This window comes from Aplidium turbinatum, chromosome 11 (genome assembly GCF_918807975.1).
Source record: "Aplidium turbinatum chromosome 11, kaAplTurb1.1, whole genome shotgun sequence".
NCBI lineage: Eukaryota > Metazoa > Chordata > Ascidiacea > Aplousobranchia > Polyclinidae > Aplidium > Aplidium turbinatum.
This window is the reverse complement of record NC_137482.1, coordinates 6,871,429-6,895,252: the sequence shown is the minus strand read 5'-3', so window position 1 is coordinate 6,895,252 and position 23,824 is coordinate 6,871,429. Positions and strand designations below refer to the sequence as shown.

Below are 23,824 nucleotides of genomic sequence, written 5' to 3'. Positions count from 1 at the left end.
AACACAGGACTTTCAAAAAAAATTGTTGTATATCTTTTGTGAGCTTTTAATAATTTCCTGTGCATTTTTTGTCCGAAAGTATCTATTTCGGTACTTTCTTTGTGGCTTGACTTACAAAAAGCCGTGCAGCGAGAGAGAATGCCAAAAGTTCAATGAATCAGTTTCTTATCGTCTTTTGCTACACACTCTTATCTAACTTCATAGTGCCAGTTATGCATTCCTGTGGATTAAACAACTTGAAAGCTTCTTTTCTCGTTGGACGTATATTTCTTCTTCGTTGACTGTTGTGGTTCGAACATTACATGGGCTTATATTCGTAATCGCGCGTAATACTAACCGTAAAACCGGCTCATTAGTGATTTCTATTTCTTGCCATGTGAAAATAACTTTTCATCCCACCAAACCCACCAACAATTTATTTTGTTTATGATAGCAGGCTTCATCTCAGACAGCAAATCAACTATTTTCTTTGTCATGATTCAACGTTTGCAGACGTTGAATCAATGTAAAAAAACGGTTGATTTGCTATCTGGGATGCTTCAACATTAATCTAAGGAATACTCCCGAACTTTACTACTTTTTTGCTACACTTTTGAGTGTAGCAAAAGGTTACGCATGGTGATATTTACATTGCTCGTTCTGTGAATTGGTTCATGAGTGATTTAACGTCTAACAATTTTTGAAGCATAACACCATGATAAATGGCATCGAAATTCTTTTGTAGGCTCCATAAAAGCTAACCTCACTATTCTCTGTAAATGGAATAGCTGGATGAGCAGTGGTGATGCATCAGCACATACGTGGTTATTACTGCCAGTTATCCAGATGCAATCCGTTTGCCTCGTTCTTTTAACACATTCATCTATGCTTGAGGCAACAGTGCATCTCAAATGTTTGAAAAAACAAGTATTATGTTGAAAAGGTGTTATTATTATTTAAGGCAAAACGAAAAGCAATTCTTGCAAATCGCGAAAAATGCTGTAAAGAATGTCCTCACATGCAAAATATCAAAGAATGTAGTGGGTTTCTCGGCAGTCGAGTGTAGCAAGAATTGACAGCGATAGACATGTGTTTCGCCCATGAGGCAGGGCTGATCAGTATCGCACCACTAATTTATGCCACCAGCCACAGTCAAGTAGTGCTAACGTCAGGAAGATCGCTCCTTCTCAATTAAGAATTTAGTTCTGCATAAGCGAGATAATGGGCCACAACTTTTTGTGTCACTTTGATTTTCAGTAGTATGCTTGTTAAGTGTTCAAAGAAATGTAATTTCACCTTCGTTTTGAGTATTTGTTCACGTTTGAAGATATTTAGGAAACGTTCTTGTGTAATTAATTGCTTGTGATGAGCGTTTCAGCGCACCACGAATACCACTGAGTTCGTAATCTAGAAGGTAATCACCAATTCCTATAGCTACATAATATTATACTGTATACATCCATTAGAATTAATTTGTCAAAAAATGTAGCAACAAAAAGCGGTGTTGTTGTAAGGTGTAAAAGTTCTTGGTGAACCACAAAACCATTACGCTGTCGAACTGTCAGCTATCGTGGGCTTTGACATTTTCTGCATAAGCTGAAATAACGATGTGCGTTCTTGCTTATTCTCCTACATTTGAGGCTAAGTGCGCTGTCTTATTGAGGCGCCTGGGGCACTGTAAACAGCTTTAACGGAAGCCTCGCATTATAGAAAGAATTCGTGTTGAAATAAGAGTATTACATTTTCTGTGCTACTCGCTTAATTGCTTATCTGTATTCTAGAGATTTTTTTAGCAGCTGTTTTATGTTCATTTAATCTTTTGTACCCATTGAGCAACAATAAAAAAATCTACTTGATTTTTTAAAAGCGATGGCCTACTTTTTGTGAAGTTGCAAAAGTTTAATTTTTTAAGAATGAGTTTTGAGCGAGGGAAGTAAAAATGATGAGCTATGTCAAGGTTTCGTATGTTGTTGGATCAATTAGGTTACACAAAACGGAAGAGGAGGCTAAATGAAGAAGGTGCTAGGCTTCCAGATGTACGAGCCTATTTTAACACCCTGCAAAGCTAGATGTTGAAAAATCCACTCACTTCTTCCCATGATGCAATAAACTATGTCAACATAATTACTAAAGAAAAATGGCTAAAAAGGGATTAGGTCATCCAAGTTTTATTATTATCTCTAGAATCTAGGCCAAGCACAACGAAAACATTTCTTTCTTTAGCCAGAGTGACTCTCCATAGCATTGCTTGAGACCACCATTGCTTAATTATGTTGCTAGTCCATTTGTACGCGACGGAGTAGAGCTTGTACCAGAAGCACGGAATTGAAAACTTTTTTGATTGATATTTAAGATCATGACAGGAAGGCCTTCAAGAAATAAATTTCTAACGGTTGTTGGTACCTAATTTTGCTTTTAGCATAACTTGCATATTTCAGTTCAATCTCCTTCAACAGTGACATAAATCATTGCTTGCAACACCAGTTTTGTGTAGATTGGCTACAGCATTCAGCAAACCAGGTGATTTCATGATAAAAACGCAGACACTTGTCGATATTGGTCGAACAAAAGTCGTCCTGTCTGGATAAGATTTCTGCTTGAGTTTGTTTATCCAACTTAAGTGCAAGTATGACTGTCCGGATCAAGTTACTAAAAATATGTGGTTTGTCGTACATAATGCGGTTAGCGGTTTGGGGTAAATTGCTTTCAATATTTATATTTTTTTGTCCTAGACAGATTGTATGCCAGTCCATCAGAAAAAGTAATTTAAACTTGAACTATTACCTTTTTTCAAACCAGTCGATAATAGTTCAAATATCACTTTTGTTTTAAATGCCCATGAACTAAAATTATTTTTATACTCTTTAATCTTCTATTATATTTTTCGCGTCCGTTTAGCAGTCAGCATTGAGGGAATGGATGTAATGTATAATACTCTGTTTTTTTTATTTATACTTTAAATTTCATTTTTTTATTACTTTTTTTTTACGTAACAATAACAACACAAATAACACACACAAAACGATAACAATACAGACCTTGTACTCATTAGCACATCGGTAGTAAACTCGAATTTTCTTGCATCTTAACGGTGTGCTGATGAGTACAAAGTTTGCATTGTTATCGCTTTGTGTGTGTTATCTGTGTTGTTATTGTTGTCATGTGTTGCGTTGAAACTATATATTGAGAGCAACACACATCCACGATAGATGTAGCGTTATATAAAAACATAAATTCTTATTACTATTTATTTTAATCAGATAGAAATTTATTTTAATATTTAAAAAAAGAGTAAGTGTAAGATATGAAAACCTGAATCAAGATTGTTCTGTTTACTTTGAGATGAGCGTCGCAACTTCTGCAAGGAACTGGAAATTATTTGATGAAAATCGCTTAAAGAATAATCAGATTTCAAAATCGAACCGTAAATCTCGATCAAGATCTCTTGAAATGACGACCCAGTACGATTCCGACACAATGAGAGACGGTTGCATGCTATACCGACATTCGGCAGATTTTTCAGACAAGACTTTGGCTTTAGTCGTCTTAAGTTTCAAGCAATCAAAGAAAATCATTTCTAGGCGGTCGACAAAGGCCAGAAAAAATGCTTGCAAAAGAGTGAATGGAATTATTATTCGCCCTCTTACCTGGGGTCCTACAGGAAACAAATGTTTTGAAGGTCTAGAGATTTTTACTGACCAACAATACGATTTCATGGACGAAATTAAGTCACATGTACCTTCTCCAGATTCATCAAAGACTTCGGAGAGTTTGGTTAATAGTGATGTGAAAAGCCTTTCAGAAAAAGGTAGAATGTCACCAAAATGTGAAGTGTCTGGCATTCCTGTTGTAAATATTCAAAACACAAATTCAACTCTTGTGGTGGCTAATGAGCAAACGGAAGTAACCATGGACAACAAAAGTACAGCCCTGTTCAATGATGACATCGTTGCCCATATCGAAATACGTTCGAATTCTGCAAGTAGCAGTTTGCTTTCAGTCAATAACAAACTTCACAAGATCGATAGATACAGTACGGAATTATGTGAAGAGGACTTAGCAGTTAAAGACGTGGTTATGAAAATGATAAACAAAGTAACATGGGAAGAAGCCCGGCACAAATCTGATACTATCTTTAAAGAAAACGAAAAAAAGTTAAAACTGGATCTTCACCAAAAATTGAAAGAAGATTCTGAAGATGTTAAAAATGTTCTTCTTGCGATAATAGACAATGTGGAGCAAACGGAGATTTTTTCCGCCAACCAAAATGCACTTGACGATGAAAATTTGCAACACATCACCCAAGCTGAAATTAATGAAAGTGTTGCTGAAGTATTGGAAGATGTTATTGAAAAAGTTTCTACTTTCTTCGATCATTTAAATTTATCTCAAGAAATGCTGATACCCGAATGGGACACTAACTTTAAAAACCACAAAACATCTGATGAATCGAATATGCCAAATGACATTGTGCCAAGTGACCCAAGTGAAAGCGCGCAAAGCTACCAAACTTCTGTCTTTTTGAATCCTGTTGGCGCTTGTAACACAAATCAGAATGACAACGATTTCTCTATTCCATTACAAGTTAACAGGCAAAGAAGTTCCGAGAAACTGAATGGTGATGAACTGGTCTTGAAAATTAATACTTCCATCTTGCCCAACAGGCAAATTGCCACTGATGCTTTTTTAGATAAAGATCACGACCAAGAATCTTCTTCTCTGTCTCTTTCGTCTTATACTGATGCCGATTTTGGAAGCGAGGGAAGTTTTGGTGACGATGAATCGCTACAAGGAAGCAGTTCTAAAGGATCCTTTTCTATTCCAGAAGATTCCGTACCTGATGAAGATGAAAAAAATGAACTTGGGTTTGTCGCTACCAATGTTGTGGCTGTAAATGATAGTGATACGGCAACAACCGCACACAAATTTGATGGCGCTTCTCAACCCTCAGAGTATTCGTTTTGTAAAGATGATACCAGCCCAATCCCTCCTCAAATTGTAAATGTAACTGATGACACCGAACAGGCCTATTTGCCTGCCAATAAATCTGGCTCTGCAGCCAGTGTCCCAACAAATTCTCCAAGTCATTCGGATTCGTCTTTTAAACTTTTACACAGCTCGGCACCACGACCCAGTATTAGCGATTTATTTGATGAAACATTTACTCATCAATTTAAATATGCGTCTTCGCCTGATGGTGACAATGAAGCTGACGTGACAATTCTTGATGATAATCGAGGTGAAAACCACATTATCAAACCAGACTCTTTCCATTGGAGTTCTTACAACTCTTTTAAAGAAAATCCTGATCGTGACACAGAAAACCTCGAAAGAAATCGTGTTTCGACGGAATCGAATTCCAAACAAACAAAAGAAACATTACCAGCATGTATTGTAGTGCCCCACTCACTACAAGGTTCTATTCAAACCTCTTCCTCAAACAGGGATTCATCCAGCAGTATTTGTTTTGTATTCAGAAGCTATAGTATGCCACAGACGTCTGCAACGTTCAAACAGAAGGTTGTGAAATCCAATTCCTACGCGCAACTTTACAACAACACTAGAGGAGGTGTGGACAAAAATAAAGATCAGTTGCAAAAGCCAAGACCAAAATCAACTCCAGGTGATATGCTTTACCACTCACCACTTGACAAAACAAAGAGTGTAACATTTACCGTTGCCAAGAAAGCAGACAGCTGTCCCAGGAACACGCAATCTAAAATCAGTGACGCTGATATTGCCGAAGCATGTAGCGGTGTCAATGCAATTGAGTCACCGGTGAAGAAAAAAACATCTGAACCACCTGCTCTCAATAAAAAAGAAAACGTCATTACTCCAAAGGTAGGCTGCATATGCGATAATTTACTGCAACATAATTATATTTAACACAACTGTTTCATTTGTTGCTGTTCTTTTTGTTTGCATTTTGTTATCACACGGGTTTGCAAAGTTGTATTCGAAGGTTCGAGTTTAGGATGGAAGGGTTGCTGTGGGTTGTGTTTTGGTTGGAAAGATAATTGTGGGTTGGGTTTGAGTTGGTACTTGGTATGGTTGCTGTGGGTTGTGTTTTGGTTGGAAGGTTATTGTGGATTGTGTGTTTACGATGGAAAAGTTGCTGTGGGTTGTGTTTTAAATTGGTAGGGTTGTTGTAAATTACGTTCAAGACACATGGATATGCACCACTGATGATCCCAAACAAGGGTGAAACTCGAGTATGGTATTAGGAAGGTTGTTGTAGGTTGTGTTTAGGTTAGAAGGGTTGTTGTGGATAGTGTGAGAAATGAAAGATTATTGGAACCTGCGTGAGAATGCAAAGTTTGCTGGAGATTTCTTTGCAATGTATATTTTAACGACCTGTTTTAGCCTGATGCTGCGAGTTCGCTGTGGTAATAGCGAATTGCACTAGCTTTCGGAACACAGTTCCCTGGTCATGTGCTATGACGAATGTCAACTACATTGTGAAGTAAGCAACCATCATGCTGCTAAAAGCGAAACTCAATCATTTGCTGGAGATGTTCAATTTACCTTCAGCAAGTGAATATGATTTGGACACGAAGATAGAAGGGTATTTTTTAAGATCATGTGTTTTGATTGCCTGGGCAACGCTAAAACAAGAGCGCCATAAACGTTGTCCTTCCAACACATCAACGCTTAAAGAAAATATAAAAACATTTAAGCTCAACGTACAACTTTTCACTTTTTACTTAAACCGCTCGCCTGCTTCTTTTAATATAATATTTCCGTATTCACATTTTCATTCACAAATTCGTTTGTGTACGCTTGTTAACAGCATATTTTAACTGACCGCGATTGAAATCAATACTCATTTGACATGCGCCTCAGGGTGACAGACAATGTCAAAGAAAACCAACGAGAATACACATCAACTTTAACTTTGTGTAACATGCTTCGGCATGGAATTCAGAGTCTTTCTTGTAGACCTGGATCTTTTCTATTTTGGAATGGCTTTATCATTAATTTTACAGTATTTCCTATACTGTAATTGCCTGCCATACGTTGGCATAGTTAGACTTAAAACTTGATTGCTTTACGAATAGGCTACTGGGAATTGGTCCACAATTTTCTGGTTGGTTGTGTTGTACGTTTAACGTTTGAGTTTAAATTTCAGTGCAAGTATTGTAGTTTAAGTTTTTATTCATTTTTATTTATTGGTTTATATATACTTGATTGTATTTATATTTGATTTATATGGGTAGTTTTTTATTCCTTTAAGACTAGAGGGTTTGCCTGCATGTTTTTGTCCAACCATCAATCAACTAGTTAATTTGATGGCATTCTTTACTTTTAAATAAATTAACGGTAGAGTAAGTTAACTAAAGTATACAGAAACAGAAACATGGTAATTTCCGACATGGCTGCAAAGAGTCTGCCTAGTTTAAATAAATCGATTTTCAATATTTATGGATGTCAAATTAACTAAATAGTGTAAATATAAATGTTGATTTCTTTCACAAATTTGTGCCTTGGGAAATAGAAATCTATTTAGCCTGGAATTCTTTTGTCTAACAAATCGTTAAAATGACTACGGTTTGGTCCGATAATGTTACATTAACACAACGTTTTGCTACATCTTCGTCAAAAAATTGCATATATTCACAACTGGTGATTAATTATCGTATTGCCCACTGCTCCAGAGTGACATATGTAGAGTAATGGTCAGCAAAGAAATGTATTGATGAAAAGGAGCGATCTTCCTGGCGTCAGCACTACCTGACTACTCACTATAGAACAGCGAGCGTTGTGTTTCGCTAACCATACCGGTGTAGCCTCCACACTAGCCATCAAGACTCTGCTACACTCGACTGCCGAGAAACACAAAGAAATGTATTGATGAAAAAAAATCAACCATTGCTTAAACGCCTGATCAAATTACCTCTTTTTCTTTGAAGTAAGATTTAACATCCATGTAAACAAAATGGTACTTGTACTTATGGAAATACCCCAAAAGTTCATGTTATTAAATTGGGAATCTTAATGTTATCTTTGTGTCAACGAATTGAGAATAGAAAAGCTTGCTTAATTATATTTAATTGATGGCTTATCATAAAAGCAATCATCGGCGTATGAGCAGATCTTTCCAGGCTAGATTGGAGGGCAGGAAATCATCAGCCACTCAACAGTCTCGTCGTCCAGGACCCTTAGACCATGCGCATTGCGCACCGTGTGGTGGCCGTGGGTTAGGCAGTGGTGGATGGCATGGTTTGTGGTCTGTTCAGTGGCACCACACTCGCATTCTGATGAAGGAGCCAGGCCTCACTAACAATACTGTACTATTTACTTTTCTGTCAGCTTAAAACACAAGTTGAAGCACTGTTACTGGCATTACACATTACGTCATTATTTGAATGCAGTTGTTTTTGCATAAACAAGTGGCGAGTTGTAATTAAGAAACGCTTATCTCATCACAAAAGCAGACTAAAGTAAAAACCGCAGAGCGTGACGTTTCGGGAGTGGTGTAATAATTTTTTGGTATGTCAGTCAACACTTACTTCATACAATGTCTAGTATGGAATTATATATTTTGCAACTTGTCTTCGTGTACGTTCAATATTTTCTGCTCCTTCTAAACTGAGCTTTTACTGCCATACCTGCCATTTCGTATAGTCTTCTCACTGATGGTCTATTGCGGTTGCAACTTTGCTGGTGAACATTGATAGCATGTGAACGATGCTAGAAGGGTTATAGGTTCCACATCCAACTGTTACCCGTGGTTATGTTTCGCATGACATCAGATAAGGTTGACATACGATTGCATTCCTGCACTCTCGTTCATTTGATCTAAATCTAGCATGAAAAAATAGCATCGACACTCAGTTATTCGTAGTTGATGGACGGATGGTGTAAGTCTTCATTTTTTGCTTTCTCACTTCATTTTGATTAACTGTTTCACTGTTTATTCCATTGTACTTGCAGCATGTTTGACAAATTGATAACCTCTTGAAAATGATAGATTAAACCTTTCACGCTCTTGACGGATGTTGTGTTATTTTACAGCGTCCCACATCATTGCTGTTCTACAAAAAATGGCCAGACCAATTCCGAAATTCGAAAATCTTTGATTTTCTCAAAGACTTGTCCCCGAGCAATCTCACTCCAGCGAGAGACCACTCCCCAGCTGGCGATATCTTCTCGGAGGTAACGGAACGTGTGCTGGAGGAAAATAAATCAATCCGACGACAGGCATCCTTTACAAGACGGCCTCCTCCAGTTAAATATCGTCGCCAAAAAAATCTCGGAGACGTTGCTGAGCAGCCGAAGCAAAATGAAGAAGATGAAGACACCAGCAAAGATAAAAACGACAATGCTTTGAGCAAGAACTCAATTTCTCAAAAAGTCGAACTACGTTCTAGGGTTCCTGGCCCAACGTGCCATTGCTACGAGCAATCTGCCTCAAAGAATAACAAGCTTTCTTATAAATCCAGATCTTTACCATTAAACTTGAAACCAGATTACAGCAGCTTTAAAAGTTTTGTTCCTGCCAATGGAATATTGGAGGAAGCGTGGCGGAGTGACGTCAGAAATGCCACACCGACAGCGGGTTCGTTCCCGATCGATTTTTTGCGCGTTGACGAAGATCGGCGTCGACGAGATTCTGCTTTGTCGCGCGAAAGTGCCGCGTCAAGCAGCACTGTCGTAGCAAGTGATGACGAAGCCATAGAGATGAATCAGGAAAATAAAGACACTGTTGGTTACTTACGTACCAGTCCCTTAAAAATTCCGAAATCTTCACCTTCTGCTGAAGCCGTCTTATTTAAAACCGACGCCCATGATAGATTACCATCTTCCAGGAAGCCGCCCCAGATGGAACGCTCCCAATCGCTGGACCGCCAAGCTCATTTGAGAAGAAACAACTTGGTAAGTTAAAGTCGCTCAAGCTTTATGATTTTTCACTCACAAATGTTGTGAAATAGTGTCTGCAATTGCAAAGGCAGTCAAAATGTAACCATGCCGCTTCATGTTAACAAATCGACTGTTTGATACCTCAAACTTTGCTTGTAAGTTTTTGAGCAAAACCAGTAAAGCGACGAGTACCGCCCAGCCACCTCGTAAGTGTGTGTGAGCCTGCTCTACAAACTCCGCTGTTCTTCGTAAGGTCCTCATTTGTTTGAACGCAATTTCATTGATATATTTTATAAAATTCTCTGCAAAGAGCAGAGGTGCTGTTGTCCTTTTGTGCTGCTGTGAAATTGTATGAACGAAAACGTGCGTGTTTTTCTCCACTTGGTGTTGCAAAGAAAAATATTGTTTTACTAAGTGCACCATGATTCCTGTTTTTGAACTCCCCTGGTTGGGTTTCGAACTAGTGTTTTTAGAGTTCAGCACTCAGCTTCGCTAAGCAGCTGAACCATTCAATGAGCCAAGCTGGTAGTTTTTTCAGGATGCAAACTTAAATTGTAAGAAATGGAATTTATCCATTGATTCGTTCTGCTAAAAGTGAAAGTTAACAAAAGTTTCTGTGTTTGACAAATGTGGTTAATGAGATTAGGCAAGTTCTTTGGGAGTACAAAAGAGTTATGATGTACTGGGCTAACTTTTGAAAGTGCGTACTTGCTATTTTGCTGTAGGCCTATGTGGTAGGCTACTATTGTTGAGAACGTTTTTAAGGGTTTGGGAATGTTGCTTTAACGTGGTAATGTCACACTTTGATGAAAAGGAGTGAATCCAACTGACTTAAACTTGTGAAGAAATTCCTCATTATCTTTTACCCTTGAAGAAAACCACATTAACATTTTGTGCATACTTGTATATAAATGCACGGAGAGAAAACAAAGAAACGAAAACTTTTCCTTCTCATAGCTTCTCTTGTTTCTTTTATATATGACCAATTAGAAGTGGAAATGACAGTTAGTTGTGAAGGAATTAAGACTTAAATTAATTACCCTGATTCATCGCGTTGCTAAAAGCAGTCGCATTGTTAAGGTTCTACAGAACTGAACTGACAAGGTCAATTCAGAATCTCATGCAGTGATAGCGAAAGTTTATGGTTCATGAAATCAATTACATTCCAATGGTAAAACATTATAGCGCTTTGAAAATTTATGAATAAATTTTATGGTAATCTGCTTGTGAAAAGAGGCGATGCATCATTTTAGTGTAGCAGCCATATGTTGGGCATAACCAGTGATGGTATGGGTAACACTATTAGTACTAATAAGCTGTCGTAGCAAGGTCTTAGCCACATTTACACTGAAAGAGTTATCCCGGCAAAACTTCTCTCTACATCTTAGTGCAGAAAAAGTGAGTTTTAAATGTCGTTAATTTTCCTACTTCAAACTCGTCGTCACCTGTTGCGTTTTGCATGAAAGGGCGCACAACAGTCAGTAGTTGAACTTCTGTGTTGCGCAGAGAGTTGGTAGCCTACAAACTCTGTCCAGGTTGTATGCAATACTTGATAGTGGGTTTGTCTTTCTGTGCAGATGCTTGACTTTCTTGTCTTTTGATTTCGAATTACGTAACGATAAGACTTTGTGTCGCTTTTTACTCTGTCGTTCGATAAATTTAAGTTACCAGCGTATCTTAATCAAATTACAAAATAATGCAGAGTATTGTGACACCAAACGGGATAAATCGTATATGTTGTTGCCTTGCATTGATATTTTCCTTTTTTGCTGTTATTTCTGAAAAAGTTGTGCAGTCTACTGTTGTAGCGCTTTAATACTTTTTGCTTTGCATCAAGTGTAGATTCTGAAACTGATGGGCGCAACTACTTATCGCAAAGGGCCACATCGTACAATTACTGTATTATGGTATTTAGAGCCAGAAAGTGAAATAACATATACAAGAGTCTCCCAAAAATTAACAAAATGTTAAAATGTTGCACCCCTCTGTTTTAAAGGCTGGTATTTTAGTTCTTAAGTGCTTTTTAACTTTTTTAAAATATTGCACACTATTCTATGCATCTTTTGCCATTCCTATTGGATGGACTACTAACTGGACTTTTACAAACTCTTTGGTGTAATTACTCTTATTTATTATGACCAAAAAAGACTGAATCAATATAAATATCGCCTCGAAAATACTACAGTAGTTGTGCAAAATGTTACAACTCTGTGAAAAATGTGCATTGCATGCACCAATAAGTTTAAGGTTTCTTTTAACGGACGAAAAGTATCATGTCCAGTCGCATATCTTAACCTCATAGCGGACACTCTACGCATTATTCTGTACACAACTTGCAATGCATGTCACAAAACAGTGACTGTATGTTTACATTGATTCAACGTTGTCAGGGACTTGCTTGTAAATTAGGTTTTTTATTTGTGAATCGTCACGCTTTTCTATCCCTGGATTCCTGAATGGCACAGTTACAATAATTAGGGTGATGTAAATAGGATATAGCTAAGGGCATGCTGTTAGAAGCAGCAGACCATGTCGCAGTTACAAGATTACGTTCATTAAAAACTTGAACGTCTCAATGGACTTCAAAGAGATTTGAGAACTTTCCGTGAAGTTGTTGAATAAGCATGAGCTTAGTGTTTTTGCTAATAACTTGGCTCCAGGCCTGTGCGGTTTCAAGGATGTCAGAGAAAAGTCGTCTAAAAGGGCTTTAGTAGAATGGTTCCAGCATACAAATTTTCAATCGCCAAATGCGTACTGTACCCATGCAGTTTCAATTTGGAAAAAAAGATTAGCACATGGTTTTTGCTTTTAAATATTTACAAAGGTGCTGCGACTGTGCTAAATATATTTCTTCAACATGTTATTTCGCTCTCAAGCATATACAGTAGAAACGCTCGCATTTTATTTTTTCAACCCCTTTACACCTTTCTGATATGGTGATAATACAATTAGGGCCGTTGCGAGGATAATTTGGGTCCGGTATCTATGAGGTCTTCCAACCCCAAATCAAGATTTTTCAAAGAAAAACGCACTATATCCAAAAAGCACGCAATAGTTTCCTCAAGTTCCCGATTCCCGTGAAAAGGTTATGGGCTTTAAAATCATCCTGGAACCAAATCTAAAAGTACCCATGGACCCGGTGTCAACGCTACTGGACATAATTGTAGTTTAAGCTTTCATGGTCAAAAATGGAATCCAACTGAACCGAGCGTCAACTTCGACGTGCTTTCACTTATCAGTAGATTTACGTACATTCACGATATTCGCGATGTTCATTGTCCCAACGTCGTGGTGTCACGTCACCATTCATCTGTGATTAAAAACAGGCTGAGCGTTTTATGTCGCTTTCTTACATTTGCAAACTGACCGATCTTAAAGTGACAGTAAAAGGCATCATGGGTCAATGCGACAAATGTTTTCAGGTACACCCCCTTTTTTTCTCAACAATGACTGATATTGCAAATAAATTTACTGAAGATCGTTAAACAAAAAGAAGGTGAGGCTTTTCGCTTGTGATTTTCGACCAAATTCAAAAACGGTACAAATTCCTTTCTAATTACTTGCGTTGTGTTATTTTGTTTATTGGAAACGTCACTTCCCAAACAGAAATAATTACTCGTCAACGCATCGTTAGCTTATGACCTTTTGTGTTTGTTGATGTTCAAACGCGTGAAGAAGCTACTCAAACCATTTGCCAGTAATGGCTTTTCGACATAGTTTATGAAGTCCCATTCTGTTAAAAAAGACATATGAAATGTGTGTATGGCTTGACACGCCCTCAACTGTTGTGTTTGAAAGGATAACGCACTGTTGTGTAAAAACTGGCCTTGGCTCATTGAAGGTAAAACATTTCTATTGTTATAAACAACTGACTGTATAGTTGCTGTACTGTAGGGCCTACGTTCTTTTGTTGTGTTGTAGTATTTATCCCACAGAGGCGAGAAAAATAAACTATCGGGCTTTAGGTGATTTGGCTTCTAACATATTTGTCTTTTTTTTTACTCCAATTTGTTTAGCGTAAATCGATCAGACTACACAGCCAGTGAAATCATATTTGCAAACACGCGAGAGTGTATTCGCTGTGACAATATTGCAAAGTAGCCTAGAGTTTCAATGGCTGCTGCTTCATGTGTCTTACATTGCCAAGCATGGGAATAATTTCATTGTTAAGCAAAGTTGAATTACAGCATTACCCGATACACGGCTTGGATTTCGTGTCACTATAAATTGTGAGTTTTCGGTGAGTTCTAACGTTTTGTTGACACAGATCTCGTTTCCAAAATCTTCAGATAACGTTCGTTGTGGCTACAAAAATAGCGAAATATGTTTAGAATTCATCTGGCCAGTAGCTTCGATCGATTTATTTGCAAGGTTGCTTAGACAGTGACAACCCGCATCGCATTGTTACAATGACAACGTGTTTGTGTTTGATTATGGACGCGCTCTGAATACGTTTATTCAGCTTACTGTGACTTAGCCTACTGCAGAGCGAAGATGAGTGCGCTCACAGCAGGATGTGCGTGTCCCATTGCCTCATCTTGAGAATATTCTTCCTGGGCCGGTTGATGGTCGTCTACGTTGACACTCAATGTCTGAATTAGCTATCTTCTTTTTCTTTGACTTATTTGTCCTGGCCTTATAATGATTGAAGTTTGTGCAATGAAGTACTGTAGATCTCTTGCAATGACGCTAAAGTGAAAATCTGTGTGAAATTTGTATGGGTGTGATACCTAGCAGGACAAACGCCACCTTACGGCTAGTAAGTAATCGCTTTGCCAGAAATCGTTTATCTCGCACAAGCATCTGCCAGTATTTGTGACACAGCACAATCTCCTTTGCTAAATTCGATTCAAGAAAAACATTGTGAAAATCCTGAACAGTCAAAAATTGGGATAAATCTGGGTAGTTTATATACCTAGCTCATTTCGATAAGTAATTCTGAGTATTCAAATGTACGATTTCTCTTGCAAAAAATTTGTTGGATATTCAAAAACGATTTTTTGAATAATAAATAGTTAGGCTACATTTTATCTTTAGCGTTTATGAAAAAAACTGTCGTACAAAACATTTCTGTTGCCACGAAACATTTTTTGATGAAAAAGTACAATTTTGTTGGAAAAAAATTTAAAGGTTAAAAATGCCAACTGATGAAGCAAAACCTGAAAATATTTTAAATTTTTTGGTTGTTATGAAAATAACATTGGATTTTCGTGGTGCTTACAGTCTACCTTGTCACTGAAGCAACAAGATTATCGATTTTTAAGATTCAATTCAGAGCAAAACCATACAAATACAACCTTCTGATCTGCAGTCGGAATGTCACATTGTAATATGTAGACGTAAAAGCGATAGATATGCTCACCACAGAGAAAGAATTAGGGTTCATTTGTGTTGCAATATTTGAAACAATGAAAGAAGTATGTTACTATTTCGCTTGTGAAAGTTTAACTGAAAAAATCTAAGAACATCTAATGTTCAGTGAATGAATTTAAAAGTGATACTTCTAATTTTGAGATAGTTTTGACGCCTTCAGTGTTAATTAAGCGACTTCGTTCCTATTTTCAGTGTAGGAATAGCAGAAACTCGTTTGTTTTCTATTTCTTTTCGTAAAAAAATTAGCAAAAGAAGTTTCTTTTTGCTATCTCAACATGAGCAAGGTTGGGGTGCCTCGTGGATGAAGGTAAATTTAAAGAGGTAGTCAACCTCAATTTGAAGTTAAACTTTAATTTCAACTGCAGTTCGAAGCTGACTGCACAAGGAAGGTACACTTGCAGACTAAAGCTGCTTTCAAGCGTTTTTGCATGTTGATTTATGCCTGTGCTGGTTGAAGGTTTGGAGAACATAGCGAGAAGGGGAGTTCAATTGTCTTATTCGTTTTTAAAAATGTTGTTGTTTAGCGTTGTTAGACACTACCTCTGCTCCTGTTAGGAAATGAACAAACGTCCTTAGGCGGTTCACGACTCACAATTCGAACACACAACCCGATACGTTTAGTGGTTGTCGAAAAAATACAGTTATAAATTCCTAAGATTATATCCAAATTTGTTAACGTTTTATTTGTATCTTGGACTGATGTATTGATGTCGCTAAACACTACATTTGCAAAATGTTACGCAGTTGGATTTTCTGAATGAAACAAATTGGGAAGGCCAACTTTTCCTAAATGAGAATTTGCTTGAATCAGAGACGAATCGGAAACGAATTATTTGAAAGCGTAACTGCGTAGCCGAACCGACAAAGTCTGCGACTTACAACTGCAACTTATATCAACGTCGTTTTCGTTAGTTTAATATGCTGTTTATTCTACTCATAAACCGTTTTTCTTTGTGTTTCAGCAACGTTTTCCAAGGTTTAATTCACCTGCAGTTATCCACCAATCAAATTGTGGCATGATGATAAGCGCTCCAACGATTACCGTTACGCATGACTGCAACGGAGAATACCGTCAAAATATCGTCACAAATCCAATGTTTGACACCATAATGTCCTCATCACAGAGCCTTGCTTCCTCTTCGTACATGGTGAGACAGCTGCGCGAATAACACCAAGAACAAACCACAATACTGTAGTGCTCAGCATTCTTTTCAGGAGCCTGTGCCTTGCATATTCAAATAGATTGCAAGAGTTTTGCACTTTTAGTTAGAATTTCCACACCTAATTGCTCCATAACCAAAGTGAAACTGGCAACAAAAGTGGTGTGTGAAAAATTTATACATCACTAAATTCTTCATTGAAAAAATGTCTCATTTCTTCAAATGTCATTAATATTCGAAGCTGGCTGGTGGACTCTGTAACTAAAAGGTATCTTAGTGTAACTCTGGTTACAACAGTTATTCCATTTCTATTTCAAATGTTGTAACTATCATAATATGCTTCAATAACGAAAGCTACGACTCGTCCGGGGATTTGTATTTTTAACCTTCAGAGGTAAATCCTCAAGTTCATAATTGTGGGATACATCATGGCTTGACCTGAGATTTAGTTTATCTCTGCTGTACTTTACGATGACAAAGATGCGGAAACAACATTTCAGGAGACTTACCCACCAACAAAAATGTCCTTTTCACATCTAACGACGTTGAAACGATGTAAAACGAGCAACTTTTTTTTTGCAGGGTAACCATATTATTTTCTGACAGGGAGACGAATCAGACGCGGTGGGGAGCAGTTCTAGAGGGTCTTCTGCCCCGTCAAGCCCCTTAGGTTCCCCACGTCCTGCTCGGTTTACGAAAGCAAAGTTTCAGTCGAAGGTAAGTACAAACGTTCGTGACTATCTTATTCCTCGTTTTTACTGTTTCCTCTGCACCGTTTGTGCTAAATTGTAGTTTATTTGCTTCTGTTGTGATTGAATCAAACATGAAGGACTCAGATCCATTGGCTTATCTAGGCGTTTAATTCAAAGCGGCAAACGTGGCTAAAATAACTCCACTGGATGGATTCTTAAACCATATTTTAGCTTTTTGATGCATAGCACAAGCTGAAGAGTGTCCAGTGTAAGTACCAAAGTGTTAGGTTGAATATAGACTTGTGTGCCTGTATTGTTAAGAAAGAATATATCAACTCAACACGCTTCAGCTGATCAAAGTTGTTAATCTTTACATCGTTTCAAGTTCTGGGGGTCCCTTTCGGATAGATTGTAATTAATTACGTTTATTAATTGGGAAGGGAGGGGAAGCGGTCGGCTACCCGGCCAAAATAAGTTTTTTTTTGAAACTTTAAGACGATGTAAAACTGCAACTTTTTGTTGACTGAAACTGAGGGAGATAAACGTGTTTGAGATAAACAGATGAACAAGTTTTTACCGAAGCCAATCGCGGATTCTCGTGCATCAAAATTCAGAATTTAAAGAAAAACTGTGTATAATTCTGATTTTGCATGCGCCTTTTGACAACGTTTCAACACCCGAAAACACAGTACCGACAAATCAACATTCCAATGATCTTCTTCCAAAAACCTATAGCGCTTTATTTGAAAATAAGTTAACCCTAGACGAGCACGTGCATGGAAGGAATTCAATGCATAATTTCTTTCGATAGTTGTCTCGACGTAACCAGATTACTTTGATAATAATCGCTATAGCCTATATTCATGACTTTATGACTAACTCATGAGTCGGGTAGCATATCAAACAGACTACGATTCATGTGTTAAGCCAAAGTGATGAAATTTTCGTTTTAGTCTCCTACACTGTATCCATATAGTTCAAAATTCGACCACTTTTGCTGCGGGTCCCAATGGCACGGTTGATTGGTTTTACAGTGGATCATAAAGTGAAGCAGACAACACCTTTTTTAGAACATACCTTGAATTCTTTTCTAGAAATATACGTATATGCATTTGCCTATTCCAAAAAATTTCTGCATATTCACGCAGCTTGCCTCTCCGGAATTCAAAAAAAGTATATTGAAGCCTACAGATGTCTGTCTTTTATGCCTTAGGCTGAGGTTTATGTTATGTAAACACACTCTGGCGGATTTAGGTAACACATATACGCTGATGTACTATTTTATCTATTTATACATGACCTTGCGCGCAGATAACTGTAATTTTTGGGTTGAAACTGCCTTGCTAAGTGAATCATTCTTTAAAATATAGAGTGAATTGGTAAAATACAAGTTTTAGAAATTTTAGCAAGTTACAAAAGAACTTAATTTATTGTTAACAACATATTTTGTGAGATGGATATGTCTGTTATTAAAATGATAACCTTTTGGTCTCCAATCTTTTATAAAATCCGTTGCCAGATGGAGCCAATTTTCTACTTCACGATTATAATAAACCACAGTTTTTGATTCATTTTAACGCACCATTACAGACCTACTTTATCATGTTTCTGTGCAAGGTTAAGTTGTTAAACAAATAAGTTTCTAACGTTATTTCATATCTTGTTGTTGTTGCACGAGACATGGCAGCCCTGGCCACCTTAAAGTCGATATCGATCATATTCATATTAACCAAATCGGGCTAGAAACCGCTTCCATTTATCGACGTGTCGTCCCAAACACAATTATCAAATCTATTAATTGATATTTTCTTCGCTTTGATCAATTTGGAAACCATAAATAAACTTTAAAAAAAATGTCTTCCAGTTTGCAGAACTTACGTTTTTTTTCCGTTTTATGACCGACCTGCGTCATTAAACAATGTTAAATCAACGTAAAAAGGAAATGATGTGCTGACTGGGTAGTTTAAATTTTAAATTATCTCTTCTAAAAATTAAATTGTTCTGAAGTAGCGATATTTTTCTTAAATTTTCTTGTAGTAAAAATACAAACAAGATTATGTGGCGAACCACTTCAAAAAGAGATTTAATGGCTTTCTAACACTAATCAACAAGTTTGTTTAAGCTAATGTTGCCTTGTCACAATTTAACATCTTGAAACAGCATATCGAGGAAAAAATGCCAAGCGTTTTAATCCGTTTTGTGAAGATAACTACAGTAGATTAGTGTGGTTGCATATGTCACGTGACGAGACACTTTCGTCACATTAAAATTTGAATAACGTTAAAAGACATCAGTGCAACTGATTGAAACTGTGTGGGTGTGACCATACCACATTGACGGGGATCTGTTTTCGTATTGCCATAATTCGATGAGATTTAAGTGATACTAAAAAAAGATTTGATTGAATGGAGTTCATAAGCTAAAGAACGGTTAAGTTTACAGTACTTAAAGCGGTTTTAACCGCGGAGAAAATAAAACAGGATTTGCCATTTGTAACAGCGCTGTGTACATAAAGTGGTAATATTTTTTGCAGTCACTTTTATGTTTATAACCTCTGGAAAGAGTTTTCTTTCTTACATCAAAGGAAGAAAGAGAAAACAACACAACCGGATTAAGCATCACATGCGTGTAATATGTATTACGTATACTATACAGTATTTGCAAATAAATTAAATAATTAATTGATTGATTGAACGTTTTCGGCTTATTGTTAGCCGTCATCAGAAATCTGATAATTTGCATCGAATATAACGTTTTTTAATTTTCTTAATGGTAGCGACTAGCTGACTAACTAAATGAATAACAAATAGAAGCACGTACGTAGTGGTGGAACACCAGCATAGCATAAAAAACAAAAGTTTGCCTATGTCTTTGTTTTCTAAACTGTTGCTTTCCTGCCATGACTATTTGACCAATGAACACTGTGTACTCTCGTTGGTGTTTTTTGTCAGCTAGCTAGTCACTATTATTAAAGAAATTAGAATTTATTATATTTGTTATAAACTTTCAAATTCATGATGAAGGTTTAGGATAATCGAAAACGTTCGACTATTCAATTTATTTGTAAATATCTGAAATATATTATTTGCGAAATAACTGCAGACAGTGGCACACCGTTTCGGCCTTCTGGTCTCCTCAGTGCAGTAGGTACACTGGGTATGGCCACGGAGATATATATTAATTGTAAGCTTAATCTTATTGCGTTGCTTTGCCTTGCTTGCTTTCCTATGTTTGTCAAAAGATTATTTTCTTGTGCTGCGTTTTTCCAATTAGGTGGTGTTGGTTTTTCACATCTCTTACCAGTGAAATGAAGTATGTAAAATGATGCATGTTCATCTGATTGTTGATGCAATTCCGGAAGAAATTAAAGAGTTCAGAACAACGTGATGAAGACAGAGCTATATAAAACACAGTTTATCATTACAGCCAAGTAAAAGCATTAAGATCTCTGTCGGATTGTTCATGCATCTATCGAATGTCTGGTTCTCAAATGGACTACATTACTGTAGATGGAAATTAACATAAGCCAGAACTGTGTTTAACTCTAATAACTATGTTGAATTTTGTCAAATTCAGGCACGTGGGGCGAAGAGGAAAAATTGTACAAAACATAAGTTTACTCAACGTAGACTATTTTCTGAAAACATGTTTAGGATAAAAGTTAAGTTTAAACTATCCCTTTTCCCTAATTGACAGGTTGTGTTTTCATAAATCTTAAACGGGTGAATAACCTTGAACTATTTTTGAACATTTTCTTAACCCAAGTTTGACTTGCCAAGACCTTGCAAATCTTGCTCATGATTAAGTTGCTTACATCAAAGGAATCTAAACGACGGAGAAAGAAAACAAAAATCCCGTTTTTGAAGTTTGAAAACAGTTTCTTTCGTGAACTTTTATGTGTGTTTTTTTCTTCCTCGAATGGGTGTGATCGAGAACCTTCGACGTTTCAGTTCTAAACTACCGCTTTGAACTTCTTCTTCGCGGATTTAGATTAGCCATAGATAGAGAAATAATTGCAAGCACCTTGTAGAATAGCAAGCGTGACTGTAATTCTCTCTGCACACGACTTTCTTGCGCATTTAATCATCTCTTGACTTATCTCCATCCAGGCGGATAAATAGAGAACAAAATTCAACTAAAACGTGAGCTCTGCTTCTTGATTTTTCAAGCAAGATGTAAAAAAAAAAAGAAGATTTAACTTCAACATTTCGTAAAATGTTGTTCGATCTACAGCCATGAACAGTCTCATTAGGTTTCAAATTGTCACAAGTGTACAAGTTTTTATTTTTATGCATTTAAGTAACCTTTCCACTTGGTTAACCAACTTGCGTTCTTTTTCAGGCTCTTCGTGACAGCAAGCACGTGGGTAAGTGGTGTTTGTAATTGCTTAACAAATTACAATATAGATAAAATTTCACTTTAAAAAACTCAGAGAAAATGGATGCCCATGAAAAGTCATACCATCTAAACATGAAAAACGTAAAAAGTGTAAAAAGTTGTTCTTTTAATTCGTTTTTCAGTTTTGTACCCTGCAACCAGTGTTTTTTCTATGATGCTCAATTGCTCAGTGATACTGGGTGATTTGCGCAGCGAAATTTTATTCTTGCGCACTTGGAACGCTATAAATTTAAAATAAAAAAAATTATCAGAACTCTGCAAACGCAGCCTTAAAATCATGGTGTAATACGCACAAAAAATTATTTTGCGCTGTGTAAATTTTGTTAGAAGAAACACTGCTTGCACCTTGACGCAGAGAAATGAAAAATAAAATAACACACAAGTGACGTATTGGTTTAAGTATCGTTCGAGATCTGGCATTGTGAGGGCTACTAGAGCGGCTACGACTAATTGTATACAAGTTTTACAATTTTGAATTTTCTTTCGTTTGTTCTACCGCTTGTTAAACAAATATCTTCCTTCCATCTTGTTCAAACTTGAAAGCAATTTTTACTTTGCAAAGTTTGATAGCATCGTCACAACAGATTAAAAAAAAATTATATGCTACCTTCCGGTAATATCAATAAATATTTCTGCCGTTTGGTGGCGCTCAGAAGGTGCTTTAGAAATGGTTGCTGGTTTGAATGAAGCGTGGCCACTGGCCACAGTCGTTAAGTTTATCTCTGACCTCTGACGTTCTCTTCGCAGCTGTGTTTCATACTGTTTCTATTATTTTAGTTAGCGGATGCTTATGTACTGATGCCTTTGCATAGCTTGTATGGAAAATTCAAAACATGATAGATAGATTGATAATGCGAGTACGATAGAGATAGTTCAAGAGTTCAAATATTTTTTATTAATTATTATTTCTGTTGCTTGTTTGTTAAACAGTAATGAATTTCATTATGTGCAGCATTCATGATGCAAAAGATATTTGTTCTGTATTTTTTAAACCATTAGGCTACTTTGTTGCAACTAGCTTGCTGTGATGTAACTCACAAACAATGCACCCTCCTTACTCCAGTCCAGACTTCATCCGTTTTGTTACAGTTGTGTGTCAGTCATTCCTTTTATGTAAAACCATAAATCCAAAAATATTTTTCTGCCAAAATTGCAAAATCTGCTGCGTCTTTTAGGAATCGTTCGATTTAGCAAACCTGGTGATTTGAAGGAAGTTCTCTCACCCTGTAATTATTCAACTCGAATTTTCAAACAAATAGCGCAAATTACCACTCTCGTGAAAACAGTATAAATAAAGCTTTGTTTTGATAATGATTTCAGGAACATTCAGCTGCATTTTTGTCACTTTATTAACATTACATTTTTCTTTTATCAGAATTCTTTAAAATGGTTTTGAGCTGAGAACTTTTTTCCGTTCGGAAGCAGATACCAAGTCTCACAGTTGTAAGAACAAAGATTAGTACCAAGTCTAAACAAAAGAACCATTCATTGTATGTACCTTAACGGTCACTCTGCTAATCATAATAATAAAAGTATGAATACCCTAACAACAACAACAACATCAAGCCACCTGGAGAACGCTTGCTTTGTTAAATGTTGTTGCTTTCAGCTTCCTCTTACTGTTCAGTATCTCGGTTAAACAAACACGTCGGCAATGGTTTTGTTCTTTCATCGACTTTCAGTGTAAATATCTGTGTTGTCACAAAAAAATTCACAATATTATTTAATGCTTGTTTCTTCTTTTTTTTTTTCATTCAAAACCCGTCAACTTATGTTGCTTGTAAGAAAGTACATTAGAGTCAATTAGTGATAACTTGTCATAGGTTTGGCTTCTTCTACAAGGACTTCGTGATTCAGACACATTATAGAGCAGTTAATTGGCTGTAATTGGAATCTGTGGCTTCAAAAATGCCACTTTGATTTTGATACACTCTACACTTACAAACAAACTTTTTTGCCTTTAATAACTATGGTTATTTTTTTTAAGTTTCGGACTGAACCACAAGCGCTGCTTGTTCCTGTCACAACATTTCAGGTTTTGCACATTTGTTGACACAATGAGGTGGCCCCTTGGGGATGACATCACTATGGGCAGGTAGCGCCAGTGACGTCACCATGGCTAACGGATACGAGCTGCATATAAGTGTTGTGCAAACTGTTGCATCGTTTATAATTTCCTCTTTGACAAAAGCTTAAAACCGGCTCATTGCGACCTATCAAAGCCGCTGAGTCGCTGAGCCCATTCTTTCACTATGAAAACCGATGCTAGAGCAGACTTTCGTAGCGTTGGAAAGAGACTGCAACATAGGTTCAGTTTCCAGTTTCTACAATCAAAAGTGATTGCGTAGCTAGCTTACAAAG

The 23,824-nt window shown here is 37.0% G+C and overlaps 1 protein-coding gene across 1 annotated transcript in view; it reads left to right on the top strand.

The window, feature by feature from the left end:
• Positions 1-3,321: 3,321 nt before the first annotated feature.
• The window catches only part of LOC145779773 (uncharacterized), an 83,858-nt gene continuing 63,355 nt past the window's right edge, over positions 3,322-23,824 (top strand). Inside the window, exons 1-5 of the mRNA XM_082591415.1 lie at positions 3,322-5,820; positions 8,995-9,855; positions 16,176-16,361; positions 16,980-17,090; positions 21,407-21,431. Of these exons, the coding sequence (XP_082447541.1) occupies positions 3,322-5,820; positions 8,995-9,855; positions 16,176-16,361; positions 16,980-17,090; positions 21,407-21,431 (3,682 nt within the window). The remainder of the gene's footprint in view (positions 5,821-8,994; positions 9,856-16,175; positions 16,362-16,979; positions 17,091-21,406; positions 21,432-23,824) is intronic.